The sequence below is a fragment of the Thunnus maccoyii genome, chromosome 2, assembly GCF_910596095.1.
Source record: "Thunnus maccoyii chromosome 2, fThuMac1.1, whole genome shotgun sequence".
Taxonomy (NCBI): Eukaryota; Metazoa; Chordata; class Actinopteri; order Scombriformes; family Scombridae; genus Thunnus; species Thunnus maccoyii.
Genome location: NC_056534.1, coordinates 5487403 through 5511785, shown reverse-complemented (window position 1 = coordinate 5511785; position 24383 = coordinate 5487403). Strand labels below are relative to the sequence as shown.

Genomic DNA, 24383 nt, shown 5'->3' with positions numbered 1-24383 from the left:
CTATAGCAGCATAACTAAGGGCTGATCCAAGGTGAGCCTGGTCGGCCCTAACTATAAGCTTTATCAAAAAGGAAAGTTTTAAGCCTACTCTTAAACATAGAGAGGGTGTGGATTCTGTGGATTTTGGCATCTCAGCTGCTTCTGTCTCTCTTCATGTAATCCCAGACTGACTCCACGATGTTCAGATCAGGACTCTGTGGGGGCCACACCATCTGTAGCAGGACTGCTTGTTCCTCTTGTTGCTGAAGATAGGTCGTCATGACTCTGGCTGGATGTTTGGGGTCGTTGTCATGCCGCAGAATACATTTGAGACCAATCAGACGCCTCTGTGATGGTGTTGCATCATGGATAAGAACCTAAAGTGCTTAAAATATTTGCATAGTACTGTATATATAGTATAAATAGCTTTAGATACACACACAATGCTTGTTAGTAGATCAGTTCATTGTTGGTTTGGCTCTGCACATGAGATTTGTTGACAACAAGAAAAATATAGAAAATTGCAGCTGTATCCTTCAAGTTATAAGGAGTCTTTCTATTTGCGTGTAAGTTTTGAGAATGTGTGTTAGTCTCTCATTCAGACTAAATGCATTTATACATTTTGTCCACATGGTGGCAGTAGTGTCAAGGCTACCAGAGGCTGTGGTGGCTCATCACATCCACTAAACTGTTCAGTATGTCACAATATATACTGTATATAAAGAGACAATGGTCACAATAAACAGACACGTTTGTTTTGCTAAAAAAAAAAAAAATCATGTTACTTCAATTAAAATATTAATTATGATAATTCAATTAACGCCACTTTAAACATTTTCCAGTCAGTCTTCATAATTATCTCTCTGTTTTTATGATTGTTTTGTAAGCCTTTTCTTTTTAGTGTTTATTATCAGTTGTCTATTGTTGCTGTTATCTGAGAGTTGAAATGACCCAGTTCAAACAAAGTAGAAATGCAAAGTATTTTACACGTTTTTACACATCTTTATTCAAGTAACAATTTCTCGACCTTATCTGTCCAATAAGTTTTTAGTTACCAAAAGCATCGTGACCCCAGCAGCTGGTGAGCTGACAAACTGTCAAGCTGAATTTGAGTAAAGTGTATTTTTTAAATTATATTTTCAAAAGCGTGAAATCAGTTCCAGATACTTTGCTCGAACACCTCACTCGCCAATATCTGGTCGACATATTTGCCTGCAGCTTTAATGTTACCACACTCTTCATCAACTTGTTTCTATGGTGACAGCTGAATGTGGTTGGACCCGTCCTGGGACTTGACCGCTGTCTGTCAGTTTGCGTTAAACCGGAGACATGCTGCTGCTGGATGAGCCCTTATAGGTCCTGGGCGGAGCTCTGCGTGATCTGTTGCAACAAACGTTGCTAACATTGCTTGACAAACCGGTGTTTTAAACTGTCTCTCAGGTGCCAGCCAGGTGAATTAAAGTTTCGGCCATGTGGGTTACTAATGTGAAATTAAAAGACAACCGCGCAATCTAAAACACAGTTTTTATGCACCGCGCGGAGCGAAACGTGACCGACTTTAAAAGCTGCTCCCGCATGAACCCAGCTGCTAAGAAGTGAAGAGTTGGGACAGTGAAAGAGTTTCTCCGAAATCACTCATTATTGTCAATATTTACTGAGACAGATTAGTGATTAACTGTCCTCGCTTGCAGCAGCTGCACAGAGCCGCAGTACGCAGAGAGCGAGCAGTTCGGGTCACTGTGTCCGCTTCACAATGCTGTGCGTCCGGGCTTGGAGGAGCGTTAGTCCCCTGAGCAGAGGAGGTCACTCCACGTTATGGAAACGAACCCAGAGCTGCACAGCAGCTGCCAGGCTGGACCTCAGCGGGATTTATCCGCCTATAGCCACTCCGTTCACCGCCAAGGAGGACGTGGACTACCAGAAACTGAAGGAGAACCTGCAAAAATATGCAAAGATACCGTTTAAAGGTCAGGCCGAAGTTACACAACTCTAACTAAACCAGAGCTTTTTGAATCACAAGTTTAATATAATGTTTTGTGAACAAAAGTAAGGATCCTGCAGAGCCAATTTAGTCTGCAGTCCCAAATTAGGATCCAGCAGGGGTCATTAAGAGGGATCCAAGTGGTCCCAAGTCACATGAAGGATAATTTAATTTCAAAAGAAGTCAACTGAATGTCTGAGATTTAGTCTGCAGGTGAACAAATATGCAGTCAGTGAAGTTTCATCAGTACTCATTATGTGCATGTGTGGCTCAGATTGGGTCCCAGGATGACATCCAATCAAAACACAGCAGGTAGTTAAAGTATATTCATGACTTTGATGAACACTGACTTCAGAAATATTGGACACATATTGAGTTTGGTTAATAGCACAACTCATTTCACAGTTTTTTAAGGCCTGTGGAGCCTCGTCGGTTGTGTGTCAATCATCAGTATTTGTTTAGGGATCTGACAGAGAGAACAAAGTTCAGCACTGAAGTAAAAACGCAAAGTCACCTGGAAGCCTGCAGGTGTTTGTCGCCCTCTGGTGCTTTTCTTCTTCTACTACAACTAAAATTTCTCTCTTAATACTAAAGCTGGTGGAACCTGTAGTATACTGCAAGATTATTGGAGCTATTTTTTTTTGACATTTGTAATTAATTCAGATCATTTTGTAAAGATGTGTTTTCACTTTGACATTAAAACATCTTTTTCTGTTGTTCAGTGTCAACAAAAGCAACTTTACCAGGAAATTCTCTTTGATTCAGTGTTGTAAGACAATAAAACATGAAAAATTGCAAAGGTGGTGAAAACTTTTACTAGTAGTGGAGTATTTTTATACTGTGGTATTGCTTCTTCTTCTTCTTCTTCTGCTACTTCTTCTTTTCTTCTTCTGCTGCTACTTCTTCTTCTGCTGCTGATGCTTCTTCTTCTTCTTCTGCTACTTCTTTTTCTTCCGCTACTAATTCTTCTTCTGCTACTTATTCTTCTTCTCTTCTTCTTCTTCATCTAACAATACTCCCGCCAAAAAAGTGAATTTGTTGTTTTGTGAGTTTTGATATTCATTTCCCTCCATTCATCTTCTGATATATCTATTTCTAATTCTGCCTTCCATTTTTCTTTTGCTCTTGTTTCATCTTGTCTATTGATGTTAGTAAGATTTTATAAGGTTGACTAGAGGATGAACATCATTAATAGTTTTAATTCTGAATCCGACTTCTTCCTATGTAGCTTCTAAACAGAAGGTAGTAGAAAAAATGTGAATGTGGTAAATCATATTTGAGAGAGATTATCAAAACTTACTTGATCTGGTGAATGTACAAATAAAAAAAGGTCAAGGTCACATATTTGGAGGTGGTTTCTATGTGAATATGTTTCAGTAAATACAACATTCTTCTGGCCAGTAGTGTTTGAGGTTAATCAGTCACAAACAAACAGACAAAAAAATGCAATAAAAACAAACATGCGTTGTGTTTCAGGTCTGGTGGTTCAGGGCTCAAACGGTGAATATCCGTACCTGACGGAGGAGGAGCGGGTGGAGGTGGTGAGGACGGTCAGATGCTCCCTGCCGGCGGATAAACTGGTGATGGCAGGATCCGGCTGTGAATGTAAGTCTGAGTGTGTGTGTGTGTGTGTGTGTACTCTGTCTATCAACACCATTCATGTAAAACATACTAAGAAAAGCTGCCTTACTTCAGGGTTGAACAAAAAAAATCATTAATGACGAGGAGTTTAGCTTCATGTTGGCAGTTTTCAATTATTCTAAAAGAATTCTAATTTTTCAGAAGTTGACGTGTGTCAAAACAGTTGATGACTGAAATAAAACTAATTACTCAAACACGTCAAAATACTGAATGTTTGGTTCCATTCAAAAACATTTACACATGTTGTAGACAGACGTCTTCAAACAGATCACGTTTTCTGAAATTAAATATTATAATGTTTTTATAATAAAGGACGTCAAATTCTTCAAGTTTTCATAGATCAGAAGTGAGATATTTTTGCAGCAGTTGTGAAACAGTATATCCAGATTTCCAAGACTGCTTTAATCAAATTTCTTTATTGCATTTAATTTATTTATTTATTGTACCTCTGGCAGTTTAACTCTTACCTTTGTGCCATTGAAGGTTATTCACTGCACTTGAACTGCTTAAATTTCGATAAAAGCTGTAAAACTGGGGGTGTTTTAAAACTTTTGACTGGTAGTAAAAGTCATATCTTATATTGTGTAAACTTCTCTTTCGCTAGTTTACATATTTTCCACAATCTGACAAGATATTCAGTCATTCAATTTGTTCAAATTCTCTTGTCAGATCTTTCTACCATAACAGTTTCACATTAGATGAGTCCTTGCTTACAAAATTGTTTATTAATTAATAAAATTGTGATGCTGTGTAGCTCTCCAGCAGCTCCAAATCCAAATAATCCACAATATGGTTGTCCGTAACCTCACTGAGGTTAGATGTTACACAATTTCCTAAAGTATTTCCTAAAATGTTATTTACCCTTAAGATGAAACTAATGAATTAAATCTCCACAGGAAGTAAATACACCATCTTTAATAGTGTGCATTTAATAAAAATTTCAGTTCTCTACACACATCTGGATTTTACTGACTTATAAATGAGCTCAAATTGACTGCACGTGTTTCCAATATGGATTTTAGAGACCTTGATTTTTAAGCTCATTATGAGCCGGTGGTGTCATTAATTTTTATGGGCTGATAATTGAAGTCAAATGAGTCTGTAACAGTTTTATTGGCTTGTTGAGCCGTTCAGTTCTGCAGCACATAATGAACATACAGAGAGTGGAGAGATGTGCATTAACTCACTCTACAGTTACAGTACCTCCACTTTGCTTTTCTTCTTTCACTAACTGATAATGTAAAACCTCCTGGGCTCTTTCTTCATGAATTATTTCACATATATTTATTCAATAAATATTCCAGGGACACTGGTGTATTTGTTGCATAAATTGTCTGCTCGTCCTTTCTTCCAAGAATTGCTGCTGGTGGAGGAACCAAAGCTCATTCTGTTGTTGTTGTCTACTGTAAACGCTGAAAATATGAATAATGCCTTGTTTGTTTGCATGAGGGAATTTTAAATGCTGGATCACTTCTCCAGCAGCCTTTTTTTCCCCACTTTTCTTTTTCTGGTATTCAATCTCTAGTCTTTTTTTTTTGATTGTTGCATTTATGATTAAGTAGGAGAACGAAGACATTATTACAAGTGAAGGCGCTGAATGTGAGGACACACATGCACCATGTGCAGAAAAGAAGGTAATAAAGAAGGTTTATATATAAAAAAAACACTATAGAAATACAACCAATATAGGTAAACAAACAACCACAAGTGTAACTTGAACAAATATAAAACCTGCAGTCATGAGTTACCTTGTGATTTCCTCCTCCAGTTCCTGTAGTGTGTCTTGATAAAAGGGTTTGGGATAGATATGTTGTGCAGTTAAAAAGTCGGTGTGTGTTAGTAAAGTTGTTTTCTTCGCCCACCACACGTCCTCCGTCTGCTCAGCCACCAGAGCCACGGTGCAGCTCACGGAGAAGATGGCGGCAGCCGGAGCCGACGCCGTCCTCGTCGTAACGCCCTGCTTCTATAAAGGCAAGATGGACAGCCGCGCTTTGATCCAGCACTTCACAAAGGTTAGCTGACAGCACAAACACACATACACATACCCTAACCATAACCCTAAAACCAAAAATTAAGTCTTTACCCTCCAACAGCCATTTGAAGGAGTGAAGACCGGCCAAAATGTTCTCACTTTTAAGATTTAAAACTTCACCTCCATCAGGATTAAAGGACTGTAGTATGAGTTGGAGTTGTTCTTCTTTATATAAAAAGTCAACAGCCAACTGACAGATGAATTAGTGAAAACTAATGTTCAAACCCACAAAGCATTATTTTAAATCCTCTAATTCTTCTAATTCTGAAAGTTTTCATTGATAATAAATATGTCTGAATAAGAAACAGGTTTATCACAATGTAGGTTTGCACACAAAAGGAATTAGCCTTGGTGTTGTGGTGCATAACAATAAAAAAAAATAGAAGGTAAGAGAAAAAACAGCTACCACAAGACAGGTGATATAAATATATAAATAAAATCTTACAATTAAAAAATAAAATATATAATATATTGACTGGGAATGTGCAAGTGTTCATTATATAAACAGTGGATGTGATGTACAAGTGTAACAAATAATAATAGTAATAATAATAATTGGGTTCACAGATGTGCAGATGATGACATTTTCATGTTAATATAACATTTAGTTCCCATGAGTGAGATAGAGTACATGAAAAGCCGAAATATATGAGAAATGATTCACAAACATTCAGAATATTTCCATTTGACAGGATGCTGCAGCCATAAGAAGTACAGTATGTGTATTGTCTTTTTATACATCTGTATAATACATTTAATATGACATCGTATACATTTACACATACAGTAAGCAATACTGACTTATCATGCATGCATCTAACTTAAAAGCAGCTCCATTTTGGGGGAAACTTAGGTTTCAACCATTGACTGTATATACAGATGGTCGTAGATCAACGCCCATTTGACAGACATTAAAGCTACTATAAGTCTTCAAATCTTGGTAATAATTTCCAAAATGACCACCAGCACACTTATTAGACAGCCTGAATTTAGTGATTGACACCAATCGAGACTCGTTGAAAAAAGTATTACTTAGTATTTCTTGGGAGAAGTTGAGGCTTTTTGAATCGGAGTCAATTGGAGCATCTAGTGGTTGTTGGTGGTATTGCACTTAAAGATACTTCTGCATTGGCTTCAACCCCAAGCAGTGATAGTTCCTGCTTGGTTTCAAAGGACTAAATAAGACAGAGGGATCAAGAGAAATCACAATATCACTGACAAGCCAAATTTCACTCATTGTAGAACTTTATATGAAGAGTTTGAAATCAGATCTGGGTCAGTAAATGAGATTTTGTGATAAGGATTAGTGTTTCTGATTTGCTTTCTCCAGCCTGAATTTCCAGGTCATCCTGGGATTCAAAGTGGGGACCTTTTGTTGACGTTGGCGGCATGTTGTGTTTGAGGTTGTGAGCCCACCTTGTATCTTTCTATCTCCTCCTGCAGGTGGCCGACAGCAGCCCGGTGCCGGTGGTTCTGTACAGCGTGCCGGCCAACACAGGACTGGAGCTGCCGCTGGATGCTGTGGTGCATCTGTCTCAGCACCCAAACATCCTGGGCCTCAAAGACAGCGGAGGAGACGTAAGAAAACACTTCTCATACATCTTTTTATTTTTCCATCATGTCTTTGTGTATTTGCGCTGCAGGTAGAGACAAAAGTATCTCTGTGTTTGTGAAGCAGCAGGCAGAAGATTTCCATGTAATGTATCAGAGTTTGAATCTCATTTACATCGTGCTATTTTAAGTGAAGCCATGGGGTCAGTTTTTTCTATGAGAAGCCTGGAAAACACAGAGAATAGTCTGAACAGGTGCACCAGCTCAATAAACAGACTATGAGGAGTGTTTTAGATATTTTTCAAAACTTCTGAACCTTGAGAACAACTTTTAAAAATAGGTGTTTTATTTATATATATATAACATGGGTATGGTGGATAGTTAAAGTGAAATTTGATAGTGATTCCTGAGCAGCCGTCATGTTCTCCTGTATTATAGTCACTTGAAACTCTCACCTGTTTCGAAACAAATACCTTCAGTAATGCCAGACCAGAATGAGGAAGGTAAATATTGTGTGCTATTGCTGCAAGGCTCATTTTGCATCCACTCCGAAACACTAAAGAAATACAAACCAAAAAGTCTAAAGTGATGTTAGAAAATTATAACATGATAGCCAAGGTGACTGGTTTTGTGTCCAGTTCACAACCTCTACTTCTTCTACTCTGTTTATTATAGCCATACCTAATGTAGCCTATACTGCCAACTCCTGACAAAACTACACTTCACGTAGCCTAGTTTATTCACGCCAAACCAGTTGATGGAAATGTGCCTAATTTGCATTTTCTTTTTTGCAGCATTTCAAAAGTGTGCTGAACAATTAGATGGAAAACACAGTTAGTTACATAAATTGCACTAACTTGTACGAAAAGAGCTACACAGATTAAGTTTGATTGATTTGATTGGATATTAGCAATAATAGACTCAATTCAGCTAATTTAAAAGGAACTATTCATCGTTTTAATCAAGTTTTACTGCAAACTGCTACAAATATATAACAAAGAAGCCATTTTGGGATAGTTGTCTGGTGTGGCTATAAGGTTAGCATGTGTGAGTAACCATCTTGGAAAAATTTGGACACTTCCAAATTGGAACGATGGGAAGTTTTTTTGTTCTTCCTGTTCTGCAGACATTGCATGAGTGCAGCATAATTTAGCCCCACAGCATTTCAGCAACCTTCAATAGTGTTGTCGTGCTTTGGGTGAAAGTCAAAGACATCCATTTCTAGAGCAACGCTGCTAGCATGGCTAAAAATTACACCTTACATTAAATCTCCAAAAAACCTCTGAATCACAACCCACATATCTGATTTTTTTCCAGTGAGTGAATGAATGAAGTGAAATGAAAATGGAAGTTCAGTCTGATTATCACGCAAAGAATATTGTGTCAGCAATGCCATTGAGGTAACTGGTATGAATCTGCTAGCATCTCACCAACAACTGCATTTGTATCAGCATTTCTGTCCAATTAGCACCATATTATCTGGAAGAAAATGTCAAATGATTTTGTACCAACCTTTTATGCTGGCATATGAAAAAGTAAAACCATGTGAAAAAAGCTAGTCGACACTTTAGATTTGAAAAAGAATCTTTACAGAAAGAAACACTCATTCGGCAGCAATAAAATAGTAATGTTAGTCATGTTCCTGTGTCTATATGAGCAGCAGATTTCTAGCAAACTGACTGCTGTAGACAGAAGTGAGCTGTGACTGTTCAAGAACCTAAAACTAAAGTGTGTGCAGTTTTATCCTGCAGGGTTGATTGCAGGGTTACTTGGTGGAAAAAAAAAAAAAAGGACAGTTTGCTCTTGTTGAGCTCTTAATACCTTTTCGTCTGTGTGGGAAGTGTTTGCAAGAAGTTGCAAATGGATTTCTGATTTGGGAAATAACATGTTTGTCCACTTGCTGGGAGACAGATGTGTGGGTGTAGTTCAAGCACAGAGTGGCCCTGCTCAATTGTAGGCGTGAAGAGGCCAAACACAGAAAACAAGAGGTGATGGGTCAATTTGAGGAAGGCAGAGAAGTTGCAGAAAGATTATTCAGAACATGAGTGGCAAACAGATTTCCCCACATCAGCCAGCTCCTGCTATTTGGCAGATGGGTTTTTCTCGTACATTTTTAGGATGGACAGCCTTAGATGGAATTGAATCTTCATATATTTTGGCCAAATTATATTTGAAAGGGTTTTGCGGGGACAAGAGGGCATATTTTCAGAAAGTAAATTGTGTTATCTGCAGACAGGCCTGCTGTGGACAGGCTTGTTCTCCACCTTTCAATTCGTTGCACACCTACTCACTGCATGATCATACTTGATTGATCTGAAATTGCGTGTGATTTGGTTGTGTGTGTGTGTGTGTAAAGGTATGTTTTTTTTCTTTTCCTTTTTACTGGCTTTGTTTCTAGCTACATGGAAACAAGCTAGCGTCATTTTAAAATGTTTTCATGCAACTTTGTTTGCAACAAAATTTCAGCGTAAATCAAAGCTTTTATGCGCCTTAGCTGCACAGTGTAAGTTTATACGTTTGTGGTTATACAACAGCAAATCAAAATGCTTTTAACATAGAAGTAATTTAAGTTGGTCAGCATGATGACCTGAAAGCTTAAACAACTATGAACAGCAAACTGTGTTGTGACACAGAACCAAAATACAGAAATCTCAATGATCAAGGTTTTAGATTTGATTATTGTCATTGTGCTCAGAACAATGAAAATCTGTTTAGCAGCTCCTCAGCAGTGTGCAGCATAAAAAAAAAAAATCAATAAATAAAAGCAAAAATATATACAGATGCAAAAGATAAAAATGAGACAAAGTGACCTAAACAGTGCAGTAGTGGTAAAGTAGCAGCATATGGGATGGTTTGTGCAATACTGCTGCAATACTGGTAAGTCCATTAATTTTGTAGTGCATAATGAATGTGTGTGTGTGTTTTCTGTCTTTTTTTAAAGGTTTGTGGATATATCAAAAATACGGATACGTTTCCAGAACTGTAAATAATTCCTGAACATCAATTTGACTTGAAATTAGTTATTAGCTAGTATAAGATGAGTTGTTAATTAGGGCTGGAGCTGCAATGATTAGTTGATCAATCGGTTAGTTGCTGACTATTACATTAATCAGCAACTGTTTTGATAGTCAAATAATCGTTTTGAGTCATTTGAGTCAAGAAAAAATCCAAATTCTCTGATTCCAGCTTCTCAAATATGAATATTTTCTGGTTTCTTTAGTCTTCTATGACTGAATATCTTTGGGTTGTGGACTGTTGGTCGCCACAAAACCAGACATTTGACGACAACACCTTTGGCTCTAGAAAACACTGATCGACATTTTTCATTTTCTGAAATTTTTATGGACCAAACAACTAATTGATTAATCGTGAAAATAATCAGTGACTCTACAGCTCTCTTCGGCTTTATGGAGCTTTATGTTGAGTTTCAGCTCAATGTTTAGCTGTCCAGCTACAACTATATTGTTTTTTTTGTCACTCTCAGCGCTCTCATAGCGTCTTTTTCGGGCGTTTTCAGAGAAAAAGCTCTAAAAAGCCACCGTACACTACCTGCTCAGCACCAAACAGCAAACAGACACAGTTAGCTGTAGACTAGCTGGTGAACATAGTGGGGCATTTAGCAGCTAGGAGTTGGTAGAGAGCAAAAACAGAAGCTAAAAGAGAGTGAATATTGGACTTATATTCACCGATTTGACAGAAACACGACTCCAAATGAATGATAATGTTGCTCAGTAACTGCTGGATGTGGAAATAAGCAACTGTTTGCTAACAAGTTCAACATATCAACTTAAAAGTTGTTGATGTGTCAATGCTGTATTCAGTACTTGTTTCTGTTGCCCCCAAGTGACCAAGGTTTACACCCCCATATTTACCTTTTGCAGTATATAAACGATTAAAGGGGACATATTATGTTTTTTTTGGTTTTCAGTCATTTATATATTGTTATGATGTCGGATATTTATGCTAAACATGGTCACAGTTCCAAAACGTGTGTGAAATCCTACTACTATAGTTTGTTTCATGGTTTGTTGACGTAGCCTTCCGAGCAGCCGGAAGTTGGCTGAGACGCAGCTTCTGGAAGCTAACCAATCAGTAGAGTGTGCTAATCCGGAGGTGGGCCTTAAAGAGACAGGACCTAAAACGGCCTGTTTCAGACAGAGGCTGAACTGAGGGGCTGCATAAAGGACCAGTATAAGATAAATAAGGAGTTTTTTTTAACTGTAAATCATGCAAAGATATCACAGCAGAGCCCCAGATTAAAAATATAGACCTGGAAATGTGTATGATTTATCCCCTTTAATAAAGTATCTTTGACACACTGTAATGTAGTTGTAAGCATATCCAAGTGTTTAAATAATGTATCTGTCAACAACTATAACTCCTCCTGTGGACACCCATTCATAGAGGCTGGTATATAAACAGATAATGAATGACAATATAGTAAAACACAGTTGTAAAAATATAAAATGTGTCTTCATAGAAGTTATAATTGATGACAAATACTGTACATTAATAAACACTTAAACATGCCCTTATATCTGCTTACAACTATATTATAGTGTGTTAAAACTCATTTATTGAATGTTTACTTAAAGTAAAATGTTTACATAAAAAAGAGCAAAAATTAAAAATATTTCCCACTGAATTGAAGAAAAATATAGAAAAGCATAAAGTAAAATACTTTACAGTAAAGTTAAGCTACTTTTGCAGGTTTTCGGTGGAATCTTCTGTTTTTTTTTTAACGGCTGTTATGAGGCTCAGATTGCTCGGCTTGTTAGAGGATCAAAACAACTGCAACATCCTCCGATTCTCTCAGATGTTTCTGAAATAAACACACGGCAGTATGTATCCATAGCCAGTAGAAACATGATTCTTCTCTACGTGTTTCTATTTTGGGCACATAAGACATTTTTATATGCAATGAGATATTGCGATGCTGACGATCGGCAGAGAGTGACAGCAGTCAGATCCGACAGATGTTGAACTGGAGATTTGTGAATAAATGAATAAGATATGCTGAAGGTATCCAGGAGGCTCAGCTGACACATTTAATCGAATCCTTCTTGAAGTATTTGTCATTCCCCGTTTTTTCTAAGCGTCTCCAATCTGAACTCTTTAAAAGACAAAAAAAATGTGTTTAAAACAGCTTTAATGTCACCTCAACTCCTCTAATCTGATCCTTCCTGCCCTTCTGTTGCTCACACATCAGGTGTTTTTAACTTTAGGTCTGATCAGCTCGTGCATGTGTCAGACATGTGAATCCAGAGAGCGTCGTGGCGAGGCTTCGTCGCCTTCGAACGCTGAATAAATTTGTTCAATCCAAACAATTATCGTCTTTAAAGTGAAATAATTACAACGCCTGTTATTATTCATCCCTGTAAGAGAGCCAGGAGCATTTATAGTTACATCTTAACAGCTCACACCTGAAAAGTAGTCATGAACGCTTAAATATGAGATGATAAGACTTTAACGCCGCTAATTGTTTCGTCGATCGTCACAAAAACGTACAGTGTTGATGAAGAATACAAGCTTAATGAATTTGAAGATTTTGCCCCCACGTTCACAGTATGTTCTGCTCGACTAATAAATTACATTTTTTTAACAATTTTTTAACACTTAATATGTAACGATTAACAGCTTTAGGATTAAAGTTTATATATACAAAGGGTACGTTAGGTACCCATTAAGCCCATGCCGGACTTTTGACATATTTTGACAAATTAAACAATAAAAAAATTAGAAATTGGTATAAATGAATTATTGACACTTCAAATGAGAGATTAGACTTTCATTTTAACAAAAATGTTCTCACTTAAATTGGGGCAGTATATATGAAAAATGTCTGAAAAGCGGATGTTCACCCTACTTCTACTCCACTACATTTCAGAGGGAAACGTTGTACTTTTTATTCCTTTATGAAGATTCTCAGTAATCCAGGTCATGGTGTATCTAAAAGTCAAATTCAACTACTTGATACTTGAAGATGATATCGAGATGAGGTTGATGGGAATGTCATTAGATTTACTGGTATTTGGCCATTAACCAAAATATTCAAAGTCAAAAATGTGTTTTTCTCCCTTCAGTTGGATGTCTGAGCTTCTCTGTGCAGGATGATGTACATGCAGTTTGTTTTCATCTTAAATCAGAGTTTAAAGGGTGTGCCTGTGAGCGTGATTTGTGACATCGCAACTACTTTGAAGCCAGTTGAGAACCAGTATGCCACTTACACAAGTCTGATGTGGAAACTTGAAGCCTGCAGTGCACATACACGGAGAGCAGACTTTTCAGTGCATAGATTCTGGATTTTTAATGAAGTAGAAGAAGTTTTTTTTAACATGGTAACTGATCATTTTTTGTAGAAAATTTTATGGATTTTTATAAGTCCTAAAACATGTCTGGAGGGAATCTTCAAAGTAGTAACAATTCATCCAGAAGGGGACATGAAGGTGTATAATGGATGTGCAAATGTCATGATAATCCAACCAATTACTGTTGAGACATTTAAAGTACTGTAAAAGTACAGGATTTGGTGCCAGTATACAGTATGTAGTAGTATGTAGTACATTTTTGACAGAACAACTGACATTGTTATCGCCAGGGCAAAAAAACTACTGAATTATTACATAAAGTATATTTGTTATAACACAACTAATGCAAACATGCACATATAATGCACATGTTGCTTGATTTCACTTAATTTTTCTAATGAAATCAGATTTTCTTGGTGGTTTTAAACACATACTTTACACCTCGCTGCCTTGAGGCAACAACAAAAAACATGTGGTTGGGGGTGATCAAGTTTTTGATTACATCATCAAAATACACCAAAAAAAAACAAACAAAAAAAAACATAATTAATGCAGTAGAGGGTTAAGTTTCCCCGTGATCTTGAGTTGCACACGGCAGGCTAATGACAATAATGAGCCTTAAGAAATAGAAGCTAATGAGTATTTTTCTGTCGCTGGGGCAGACAGTAGCCTTGCTGCGATGTTGCTTTTCTCACTGGGGAGCTGTATCGAAATAGCCAGAGAGCTCCTGCTTTCAGGAGACCAGCAGGAGCTCCTATAACCTGATTGACTGACTGATCAATTATAGTCCTGCGTGTTAGAAATGACTGATATGGGGGGGGAACTGACTGACACCCGGCGGTTAAAAATAGACCCTCTGCGGTACCTGTGATGGAGGCTGAAACTAGAGACTGCAGGTTTTTCCCTGTGGAGTTTCATCTTCATGTGCAGAGCAGCCGCAGAGTCGTCTTATGCTCCCTTTGAACATTTCAGGTTTATTTGGGTTCAGTCCTTTATATCCGGATTGACAAAAGAGAATTAAAAGAGGCAAAACAAAATAGGGAGCTCATCAATTATTCATGAGCCTCTCCCATCCTCCTCCTCCTCCTCCTCCTCTTTTGAAGTTGATTCCTTTTTTTTTTTTCTCACTTGGGACTTGTCTGTTTTTTCTCTCTTTTTCGTCGTTCTCGTCCTTCTGTTTGGGATGTTGAACACTCCCCTCCTCCCAAAACCTCATCCCTGTGAAGAGCTGATGCTTGTCTCAATTTGAGCGATTTGTTTACCTTTTGTGAGATGTTGGGTTTGTCGTTGTCTCTTGTGACTGCATCCCCTGGGATTAAAAAAACAACACCAGATATTAGTCTTGACAGCAGGGAGGAGTGATGACAGTGAAACAGTCCTGATTTTTTTTTTTTTTTACCTCTTTCTTCTTCTTCTCTCTCTTTCTCTGTGTCTCTTTTTACATGTTCCTCAGATCACACGAATCGGCCTGATTGTTCACAAAACCAAATCGCAGGATTTCCAGGTGTTGGCGGGCTCAGCGGGGTTCCTCATGGCTGCCTATTGTGTTGGTAAGAAGCCTTAAAACAGGAAAAACGGTGCTGTTGTTCCTCACAGGGAGCGGTCGTTAGCCTTCATATCCCCCAGGCTGCAATCTCCCCCTTCTGTTTGTTTTCTTTTTATCCAAAACCAAAGTGGAAGAAATTGACTTTGTTGTCTTTTGCATACAGTATCTTTCATTTAAGGTCCTCGCTGTCAAATGTCAATAAACCTGTCAAAAACTGCTAGCTATCAGATATCCACCTCCACCATCCATCCCGTAATCTGGGGTCACTTCCTGTAGTCGTTTCACATTACGCTCACACTTCAGACGAAACCAAGCAGCTCCCTGAAGGGATTGTGTGTTCCCATCTACTGAATATGCAGAATATTAAGGACTTCTCTCTAATATTGAGTTGTACAGGCTACATATCCTAAACATATGTTCAATGAGTTCCTCATGCACAGAAGAAAAGGTATCATCAGCAAAAGATCAAGATTTAGTCCCCATAGATGGTACAACACAATAATCAGTGTAGCTAGTAAAGATTTACATCAAGTCTAAAAGAGTAAAACACACAATAGATACCCCAACAGTTACTTAAAATGTTGTATTATCAACACATTAGCCCCAGACACCTAATGGGTATCTTGGTAGGAGCATCTGAGGAATAGACCAGACCAAACACGCAGCGTATTGGACCGCAGGATCAACCCAAACATCCAAAATACATCCCTGTGCATTAGCTGTAAGCTAGCTAGTAACGGCAGGCACCGACCGTGTCTGTGGGAGTGTTTCTGACGCTACTAGCAAAAGAACACCCAATGAAAATATGCACATTTCATTTATAATATGGACTGAAAGCCTCAGTATCATGTTTTAGGATTTTTAAAAGCCAATTAAAGAAACCATCTATGAGAAAATACATTGTATAACTGAGGCTAATAAAAAAGAGGTTAGCTTAAAATGGGGCAGGATGCTCTCTTTTTATATTTTATAGTTGACTCTCCCGGCTTTTATCTACTTCCTCTACAGTATGTAAAACCGTTTCCCAAAATAAACCTCAGACAAGGCAAGTACACACTACCTGCCCCGCACCAAGCAGCAGAGAAAATGTTAGCGACCAGCTGGTTTAGAAAAGGGGAACATGGAGCATCTGAAGAGCCAGAGAAGTTGTTGAACACAAAACCATCAGACTCAGATTTTAGAGGTTTACATGTCACACACTGCAGGTAATGTACCCTGAACATTCAAACCAGCACCCCTTCTGGATATTACTATATTACCTATCCCCAAGAGACAGCCACATTATGTCTAATTATTTTCTTGCCTTATCAGCCTTTTTAGCTTGACCGTCATGGATACTTATCAGCCCAAGTTTAGAAGAGTTTTCTCATCCCGCGGGAAGCAGGTGATCCTTCATTTGAAGTTGCAGTAAATCATAAAACATCAGCAATCTTTCACAGCAGCTGTTATGAAGTGATGTCTTCTTTCTTGTTGGTATGTTGGCCACGTACAGTGTGCTGTAAGCTTGGATTAGATAACACGATAGGGGATAGGCATCAATATGATGCTCAGGAACCTAATGAGTCATGTTCTTCCACTGCCAGCCCTGTCGAACACACACACACACACACACACACAAACACAGCTCTCTGATCTTTGCTCCCTGACATGTTCTCATCTCCATAACTGAAATATGGGAGTAACTGGCTGTGTGAGAGAGATACTGACTAACACAACTAATGCAGAGCGAGGTAACGCTGAGTGATTGATATGATAATCAAGCAGCAACCCCCTGGGCTGACAAATGAAGCCAACGCCAAAAACTGAGTCGGTCCCCATAGACCCCCATGTTAAAATACCCAACTTTACAGTAGAAATAAACATGTTTACAGCCTGGTACTCTTTAGCTAATTTCCCCATTCATGACAACTGTATATATATATATATATATATATAGGCTTAAAATTAAGCGTAATTAAGGGTGTGGCCACTTTGAGTGACAGGTGGGTACTGTCACAGGCAAGTCGCTACCACGGCAACAGTGTTAGTGAGGTAATGTAATTATGACATAGCCCAGATTCACAGAGTAAAGGTGTAGCTGTAGTCATCGCTATTTCAGTGTGTTTTCAGTTCATGAAAGTTAATTGTAACATTTTGGTTGCCTAAAAAAATTCCGCATTTGGTTGTACTAAAAGATCCTCGATAAGGGGTCGGATGTTCAGTTTTTTCCACTAAGTACATTTTGTTTTAATGGTTTTAAGCCTGTTTTTTTCTAGAGAAAATTAGCATTAGCTTTACCATTATCACAGTTAATAGTAGACTGTAAATGCATTGTGCTAACCAAGCTAGCAGCTAGCATCAGGGTCAGCTCCACGCTCTCATACAAATATGGTCACTTCTGGCTCCAAACATCCAAGATTAATAAATAGAACTGGAACTTTTCTTTCAGAAGTAAGGACATCTCATTTAAAATCACATGCAAATGCAATGCAAATGACTAAAACTCCAGCCTTGGAACATAAACTTAAACAGTATCATGTGTAGTTCAGTCCATTTGTCTAAAGAGGAATGGTATTTTTTTTAAAAAACTATGCAAAAATGTTCATTTGATATTTCTGTTTTTATCAGCCTTTAACTAACATCATTTCCCACAGGCCTAATACTGTTGCAGATTAAACATCACCAGCTCAACAGGGAGGGCTAAACCAAGTAGATGTTTTTTTTGGCTGCAGATTACAGCTACGGAGTTGGAAAGATTACATGCAAAGAGAGCGTGGGTGGCTATCATGGATAAGGGGGAGTGTAATACGTGCACTGCTGTGCTAAAAGATTTTCATGGGAGCTGTAGTTTTTTGAATGCCTGCAAACACATGTTCTCTTACAACATGGATAGTAAACTCCAGGAACACATTTCACTTCAAAAAGAAAGAAACTCTCAATCAGTCTGAGTCACAAAAAGCGAGTGTAACAGCAGAAGTGACATCAGGATGTTACTCATTGCTTGTTGTTAAGTTATAAAATAACACACAGTACAACAGTACATGGCTCTAGGAGTTCTGTTTCATACAACTGCAAACATTAAACTTGAATTGATTGTTTTAGTTACCTGGGAACAGCAAAGAAAGCTATAAAGCCAACATTGACATATGATCACTTCATGAAGTAGTTGTGTTGGCAAACATGCATAATTACACATCCAACCTCAAAGCTCAAGAACATGTCTTCAGTGAAAATTGCCCAAAAACACCTTAATAAACAGATTATTATAATATCAGATCACCTTATTGCTACATATACAGCATCAGCAAAACAAAAAGAATAATCAGTGTGGGGTCCTTACAACAGACAACATGATACACCAAACAATATGACAATATGAGAACAGAATAGTCATCAGGATGACTACACTGCATAACACAGAGTAGCCGTTCATGACAAAACTACACTTTTAAAGTGCTGCTGTTGGTTAAAAACTGAGTATTTTGTACATGCTGGAGAGGCTGTCTGAATCCAGTCCAAACCTTCATGTCACAACAGATAAATAAAGAAAAAATACTCTCAGCACCCCTACTTCCCAAAACTATGTCCAACAGACACAGAAAAGCATCATCATTCACTTGGAGTTCTGTTTCTGGCCACCTGGAAACTGTAAGTCCAGTATTTACTCTCCTTTTAGCTCTGGTTTTGTCTCCACCAACTCCTGCTGGTGATATCTGGCTTTTTAACTGCTGAACTGCTTCACCATGTTCACCATGTCAGTCTGCTGTTTGGTGCTTGGCAGGTAGCGTACGGTGAGAGACTGAATCAAAGAGAATCAGGTAACAATCCTCTGTGGGTTTGTCACTATGGCAACCATAGTCATTTGATTCATTGATTTGTGCAGCTTTAACAATATAACTTATGAAAATGATTAAATAGATGTAAGCAATTCATGTATGAACAAGTCATCGTCCTTATTGCTGCAGGTGAAGCTGGCATGCTGCATTTAGGTGCAACAGCAGGAAAAAAGATAAGTTATTTGTGTTTTCTTTCACTGACTATGTTTACATGCACAAAATATTCCAGTTTTTGCCCTTATTCCCAAAAAGACAACATTCCTACTAAGTTGTTTACATGAAAATTAATATTCCACTAATATTCCTGTTTACATGCAGAAGGTTTTCAGGGTTTCTCTCCGCTCTAGTAGGAATGAGAATAACAAGATCTCAAAAAAACATTAGTGAGCTGCTGCCTGATATGACTGATACTATACATTTATAGTTACAGGTATCAAATACCTAAGTTGTCCCATGATGTTTACTACACTGCTGAGTGTTTTTGTCACCATCAGTCCATGGCTACATGTCAGGATGATGACCAATCCCCTCTGTTCCTGTTGTGGTGAAGGCGCGCTCTGTTTTTCCAGCCTGTCCTGAACACCTCCAGCATATGTCATTTTGCCTGTGCAGGGGTAAACAGGCAGTTGAGATGCATATTCTGAATGCGCTGTATACATGTCCAAAGAATGCTCCTAAAACCTGAATAATATTGGCGTAATATTTGCATGACCCGTATCAAATTCGGATATTTGGGATAATAGTGGAATATTAGTGTGCATGTAAACATAGTCAATAAGAAGTTATGAGCCTGTAGCGTCTCCGCTCATGAGCCGTCACTCGCAGCACAGCGACGGGGCCGTGCCGTTCACCTGTCAGTCAGCGCCGTCAGGTAAGCCGCCGTCAGCTGAGCGATCCGAGCGGCGACGGGGGGTCACAGAAACATTAATCAGACGGAAAATCCGCCCCTCAGCATCCACCGGCTTCGTCTGTCCATAATAACAACAACTCTCCAAGGCCGCGGACGAAGGCCGAGACTCTGCTTTTCTCCTACATCAGACACAGAAAATGAGATGTCACACTGAAAGGCCATGATATCTTGTTGCCTGGGAAAATGTATCTATCTCTGTAAATAAATAAAAAAAAAAAAAAGACATCATCTAAAGCGCTGCTGCTGCTTAGTGATCTGTCAGGAGAGGAAGGGAAGAGGATGGAAGGCTGGACAAACCTCTGTGTGTTGACAGTAAATCATTTTATGTCTGTGTGTTGACAAGTGAAATGTAAAACCAGGAGAGTGATGGATGGCTTTATTTAAGAGGAATATATGTTTGGCTTAAAAATCAGGAAGAAAACATCCCTCCGGTCCTTCCTGTTCTGTTTTATCTTCACTTGTTTGAACACTGAATTCTGTCGACACGTTGTCATGTGAGGACTCCAGTATGTTTTCACACCGGCTGAAGGATTTACATGCTTCTCTACGAGTTAAAGGAAATTCACGGACCTCTCGGGCGATTCGAGTGCCCTTATGTATCTAACTGTGATGCATGCTAATGTTTTAGCGCACCGTGTATGATTGGTGGACGGTACATTTAATATTCAAAACATGCAAAAGGCCAGAGGGGAAAACTGATCAAATGTGATTTCTCAGACCACCTCCTTCAACTTCACAACGATATTAAACCAAATTTCAACAATTAGGTGTGAATAAGTGTACGACCCCGTTTCACTGAGCTTATCTGTCTCACTGAAGAATGTGTTTAAGAGCTGCAACGATTAGTTGATTAATCGTTTGGTCCACTGACAGAAAATGAATCAGCAACTATTTTGATAATCAAATAAGCATTTTTGTCATTTGTTTGCTGGTTGTAGCTTCGCAAATGTGACAATTTAAAGCTTTATTTTTGTCAGAAATGATAGTAAACTGAATTTCTTCAGACTTTTTGACTGTTGATCAGACAAAACAAGACATTTGAAGATGTCACCGTGGGTTCTTAGAAATTATAACGGGCATTTTTTTCATTCTGACATTTTATAGACTAGACAATTAATTGTTAGTTGCAGCACTAATGTGAATGTCTGAGCTTCACTGTACGGAGTGATTATGTGCTGAGTTTGACACTGTTTTCACGTTCAAGTTTAAGGCTTGTACTGCTGTGACATCACAACTAGTTCGGAGCCAATCGGGGTCCGTTATGCAACTTAAACAAGTGTGATGTGGAAACCTGAAGCTTCCAGTTCACAAACACTGAGAATGAACTCTGTGAAGTAGGACGCATATTCTGTCTAGCAGTTAAATGGTTGAAATGAACAATATTTGCATCTCATTTCAAGGATTTTAACAAAGTAACTGAAGTTTTTGGTGAAAAAACAAACTATTATTCCAAGCAGATGGTTTATACATCTTAAAATATGCTTTAAATAATGTTAAATTCAACATCTGATGCTTTGCAGCAAAGGAAACCAAGCAAACCAGAGATATCTAACCTTCCTCTGGACAGCGCTCACTGCTGTTCTTCTGTTTTTTGCTGATTCCCAGTACATATAACCAATTATAGCATCTCACTCAGTAGGCTCCTCTCTTCATTTTTTATTTTAAGACAGGTGTTTAATTATTCTACAAGAAAAGGAAGTTTAAAAGGTCAAGCGCTGATCTCATTGTGTAACATGTGTTAAGTAAAAGAAGAGTCAGCAAATGAAAAGAAGAGAAAAATTCCTCTACTCTGATCTGTAACTCTGGATGGTTTGTGTGTTCAGGTGCGGTGGGCGGAGTGTGTGCGCTGGCCAATGTGCTGGGCGGGGAGCTGTGTGAGTTGGAGCGTCTGTGTGTGTCCGGTCGCTGGGAGGAAGCCAGAGTCCTGCAGCAGCGCCTGATCGAGCCCAACGCCGCCGTGAGTACCATCTGCCGTGCGGTCTCGCTTTTTTATCCATCGCACCACCAAACAAATGCTCATCAGCCTGCTCGCATCCACGCTGCCACAAATAGTGACAAACTAGAGTTTTAGTGACAGGAGACGTTTCTCGGAGGCAGAAGAAATCACACTGGTTTCATTAAACTTCAGTGGCTGGAGCAGAAACTGTAGTCTTGTAGTCTTGTAGGTCTACACCCTGACAGATTTTGGCTCATTGGTGATACTAATTTTTATTTATTAGATAAAATCAGCCCAAAAACAAGGAAGCTTTCCTTTTACACTAATTCACCTTGTTTACATTTGACACAGATGATGTGATCTGTAAAAAGTAACAAAGTAAAAGTAATTAAAAGTGCTCTTATGTTCTAAAGTAAGCAACTCTGCTCTCAAGTTGATTTTAGATCAAATGTTTTAATTAAATTTGTGACAAAATGATGGATAGCACTAAAACTACAGTACTATAGTACTTTTTAAAGGATAGTACTACCCGTAGGTCGACCAGAGAAGAAGAACAATGAAGAAATGATAACAGTTGTTTGGATGTTGAGGGCTGAATTAACAGACGCCAAATTGAGACCGAGGTTTGCATTTCTAAACACGACACGAGTTTAAATGTCAGATTTTTGTTCAGCGTGCTCCTCGGAGCTGTTCCGAGCCCTGAGTGAGATGTGTGAGAAAACAGCTCTGAATAATTCGCTTCAGGCTACAAACGTGTCTGTTAAGGTGAGTTAAATGTCACCGCCCTAACAGCATCAATCCACCACCACACAACCACCTCCACACGCGCCGCATCATGAAAACCCAACTTCACTCCCAGAAACCGGTCTGAATGTAACTCACCAGCCCAGACGTTGATCACAAACACTAAAAAAAACACATGTCTGACTTTAAGTGTCGCTGATGATAAAGCTTTGAAACCATACTGCAGTTCAGTTCAGTTCAGTTCAGTTGAGGGGGGGGGGGGGTGTTGTCTAGAGACTGATTGGAGCTCTGTGTTGCTAGGTGACCAGGGGGTTGGGAGTGCCCGCCCTCAAGCAGGCGATGGAGTGGTTTGGTTTCCACGGCGGCGCCTGTCGATCACCTCTTCAGCCGCTCAAAGAGGCCGAGACTCAGCAGCTGAGACGGAACTTCGCATCCAATGGTTGGCTGTGAGGCGACCCAGCAGAGAGAGAGTGTGTGTGTGTGTGTGTGTGTGTGTGTGTGTGTGTGTGTGTGTGGGGAAACCTTTTAGCTGTTTAGATCTGTCAGTGTCATATGGTATGGAGGGGAAACACACAAAGAAAATAAAGCTTCACGGCTTCCCATAAAAACATCAAAAACCTAATCAACTTCTTCAGTTTAAATGAAATATTCATATAATTGTTGCTAACAGCACACACGAGGCTAAATGCAGTGTAACAATGCAACTGAGCACAACATTTACAAACTAAACAGCTGTAGTTTTGTGCCAAAATCACTTTATATCCACAGTTTTTTTTAAAAAGTTTCACATTTATCACAAAATTTAAACAGATTCATACAACTTTGAAATGATTTCAGAAGAAAAATATGCAAATTATTATCATTGTTTGACAAAAGAAAAAAAAAACAAAACAAACTGTAACAAACTGTTTGGATCATGAATCAGTGTGTCACAACCCATCTGCAGGTTATAAGAGTAGCCGAGGGTAAAAAACAAACAAACAGAACACCGACGCTCACAGATCAATAGTCTTATTTATTGTAAGCAAAAACAAACGCGTTTCAGCTGGAAGCCATCATCATCATCATCAGCGCTGATGATGATGATGGCTTCCAGCGTTTGTTTTTGCTGACAATAAATAAGACTATTGATCTGTGAGTGTCGGTGTTCTGTTTGTTGTGATCCTCACCACAACCTGAAACATTGTTCAAGATTTGGAGCTGCTGTGTCTGCTGCTACTTTTCAGTAGCTGATGGTAGCCAATGGACTACTAATATATAGAAACATGTTTTCCAACTGTAGTGTTAAACTGTAGCTGCCTTCTGATTGACAGTGTTACTTTTTTAAGAAACGTTTTTTCCTTACATTTACTCTGAAACAACTGTCACAGCATCTAGCAAGTCATCTTTGTTGTTTGTATAAATTTAACATAATTTTTATGACGTGATGGAAAAAAACTTTAAAATAAGTGTTGGGAATCCTGTGTATGTGTTTTGACAATAAAAACTACACTGCACCTGAATATTATCAGTGTTTCTTCTTCCTTGTGTAATTAGTTAATTTATGTGCAAAATTTCAAGTAAGTCATGCTTATGATCACTTGAGTCAGATCCATTTAAATGTACGATGTTGCTGGAGCCATCTATCGGCAAAATGACATCAGATTTTGCAGGATTTAATTATGATTTGTGCAAATTTGATTGTGATTGCATGTCATATTTAAAAAATGATTGCAATTTAGATACATTAGGCCTCATCTACAATAATTTTACAAACCCTTATGTATACAGTATAGTATTTGTTTTGCAGTCAACAAAATTTTACTCCAACGCTCTAAACGTGGCTTAATTTGTTAAAAATTGATTAGTAGATGAGGCTAAAAGGCTTGGAAAGGTGGAAAAGGGAGCAGCCATGTGCAAAAATTTAGCTTCTAGGTCTCACAGGAGTTTTGGGCAAAAAC

At 38.5% G+C, this 24383-nt stretch overlaps 1 protein-coding gene across 1 annotated transcript; it reads left to right on the top strand.

Moving 5' to 3' along the window:
- The first annotated feature begins 1066 nt into the window (after positions 1-1066).
- On the top strand, positions 1067-23945 carry hoga1 (4-hydroxy-2-oxoglutarate aldolase 1). Its single transcript, XM_042435475.1, has 7 exons — positions 1067-1946; positions 3437-3565; positions 5486-5613; positions 7077-7211; positions 14946-15042; positions 21587-21720; positions 22744-23945. Exons 1-7 carry the CDS (start codon positions 1733-1735, stop codon positions 22891-22893), a joined length of 987 nt encoding a protein of 328 aa, XP_042291409.1. The 5' UTR covers positions 1067-1732; the 3' UTR covers positions 22894-23945.
- Positions 23946-24383: the final 438 nt, after the last annotated feature.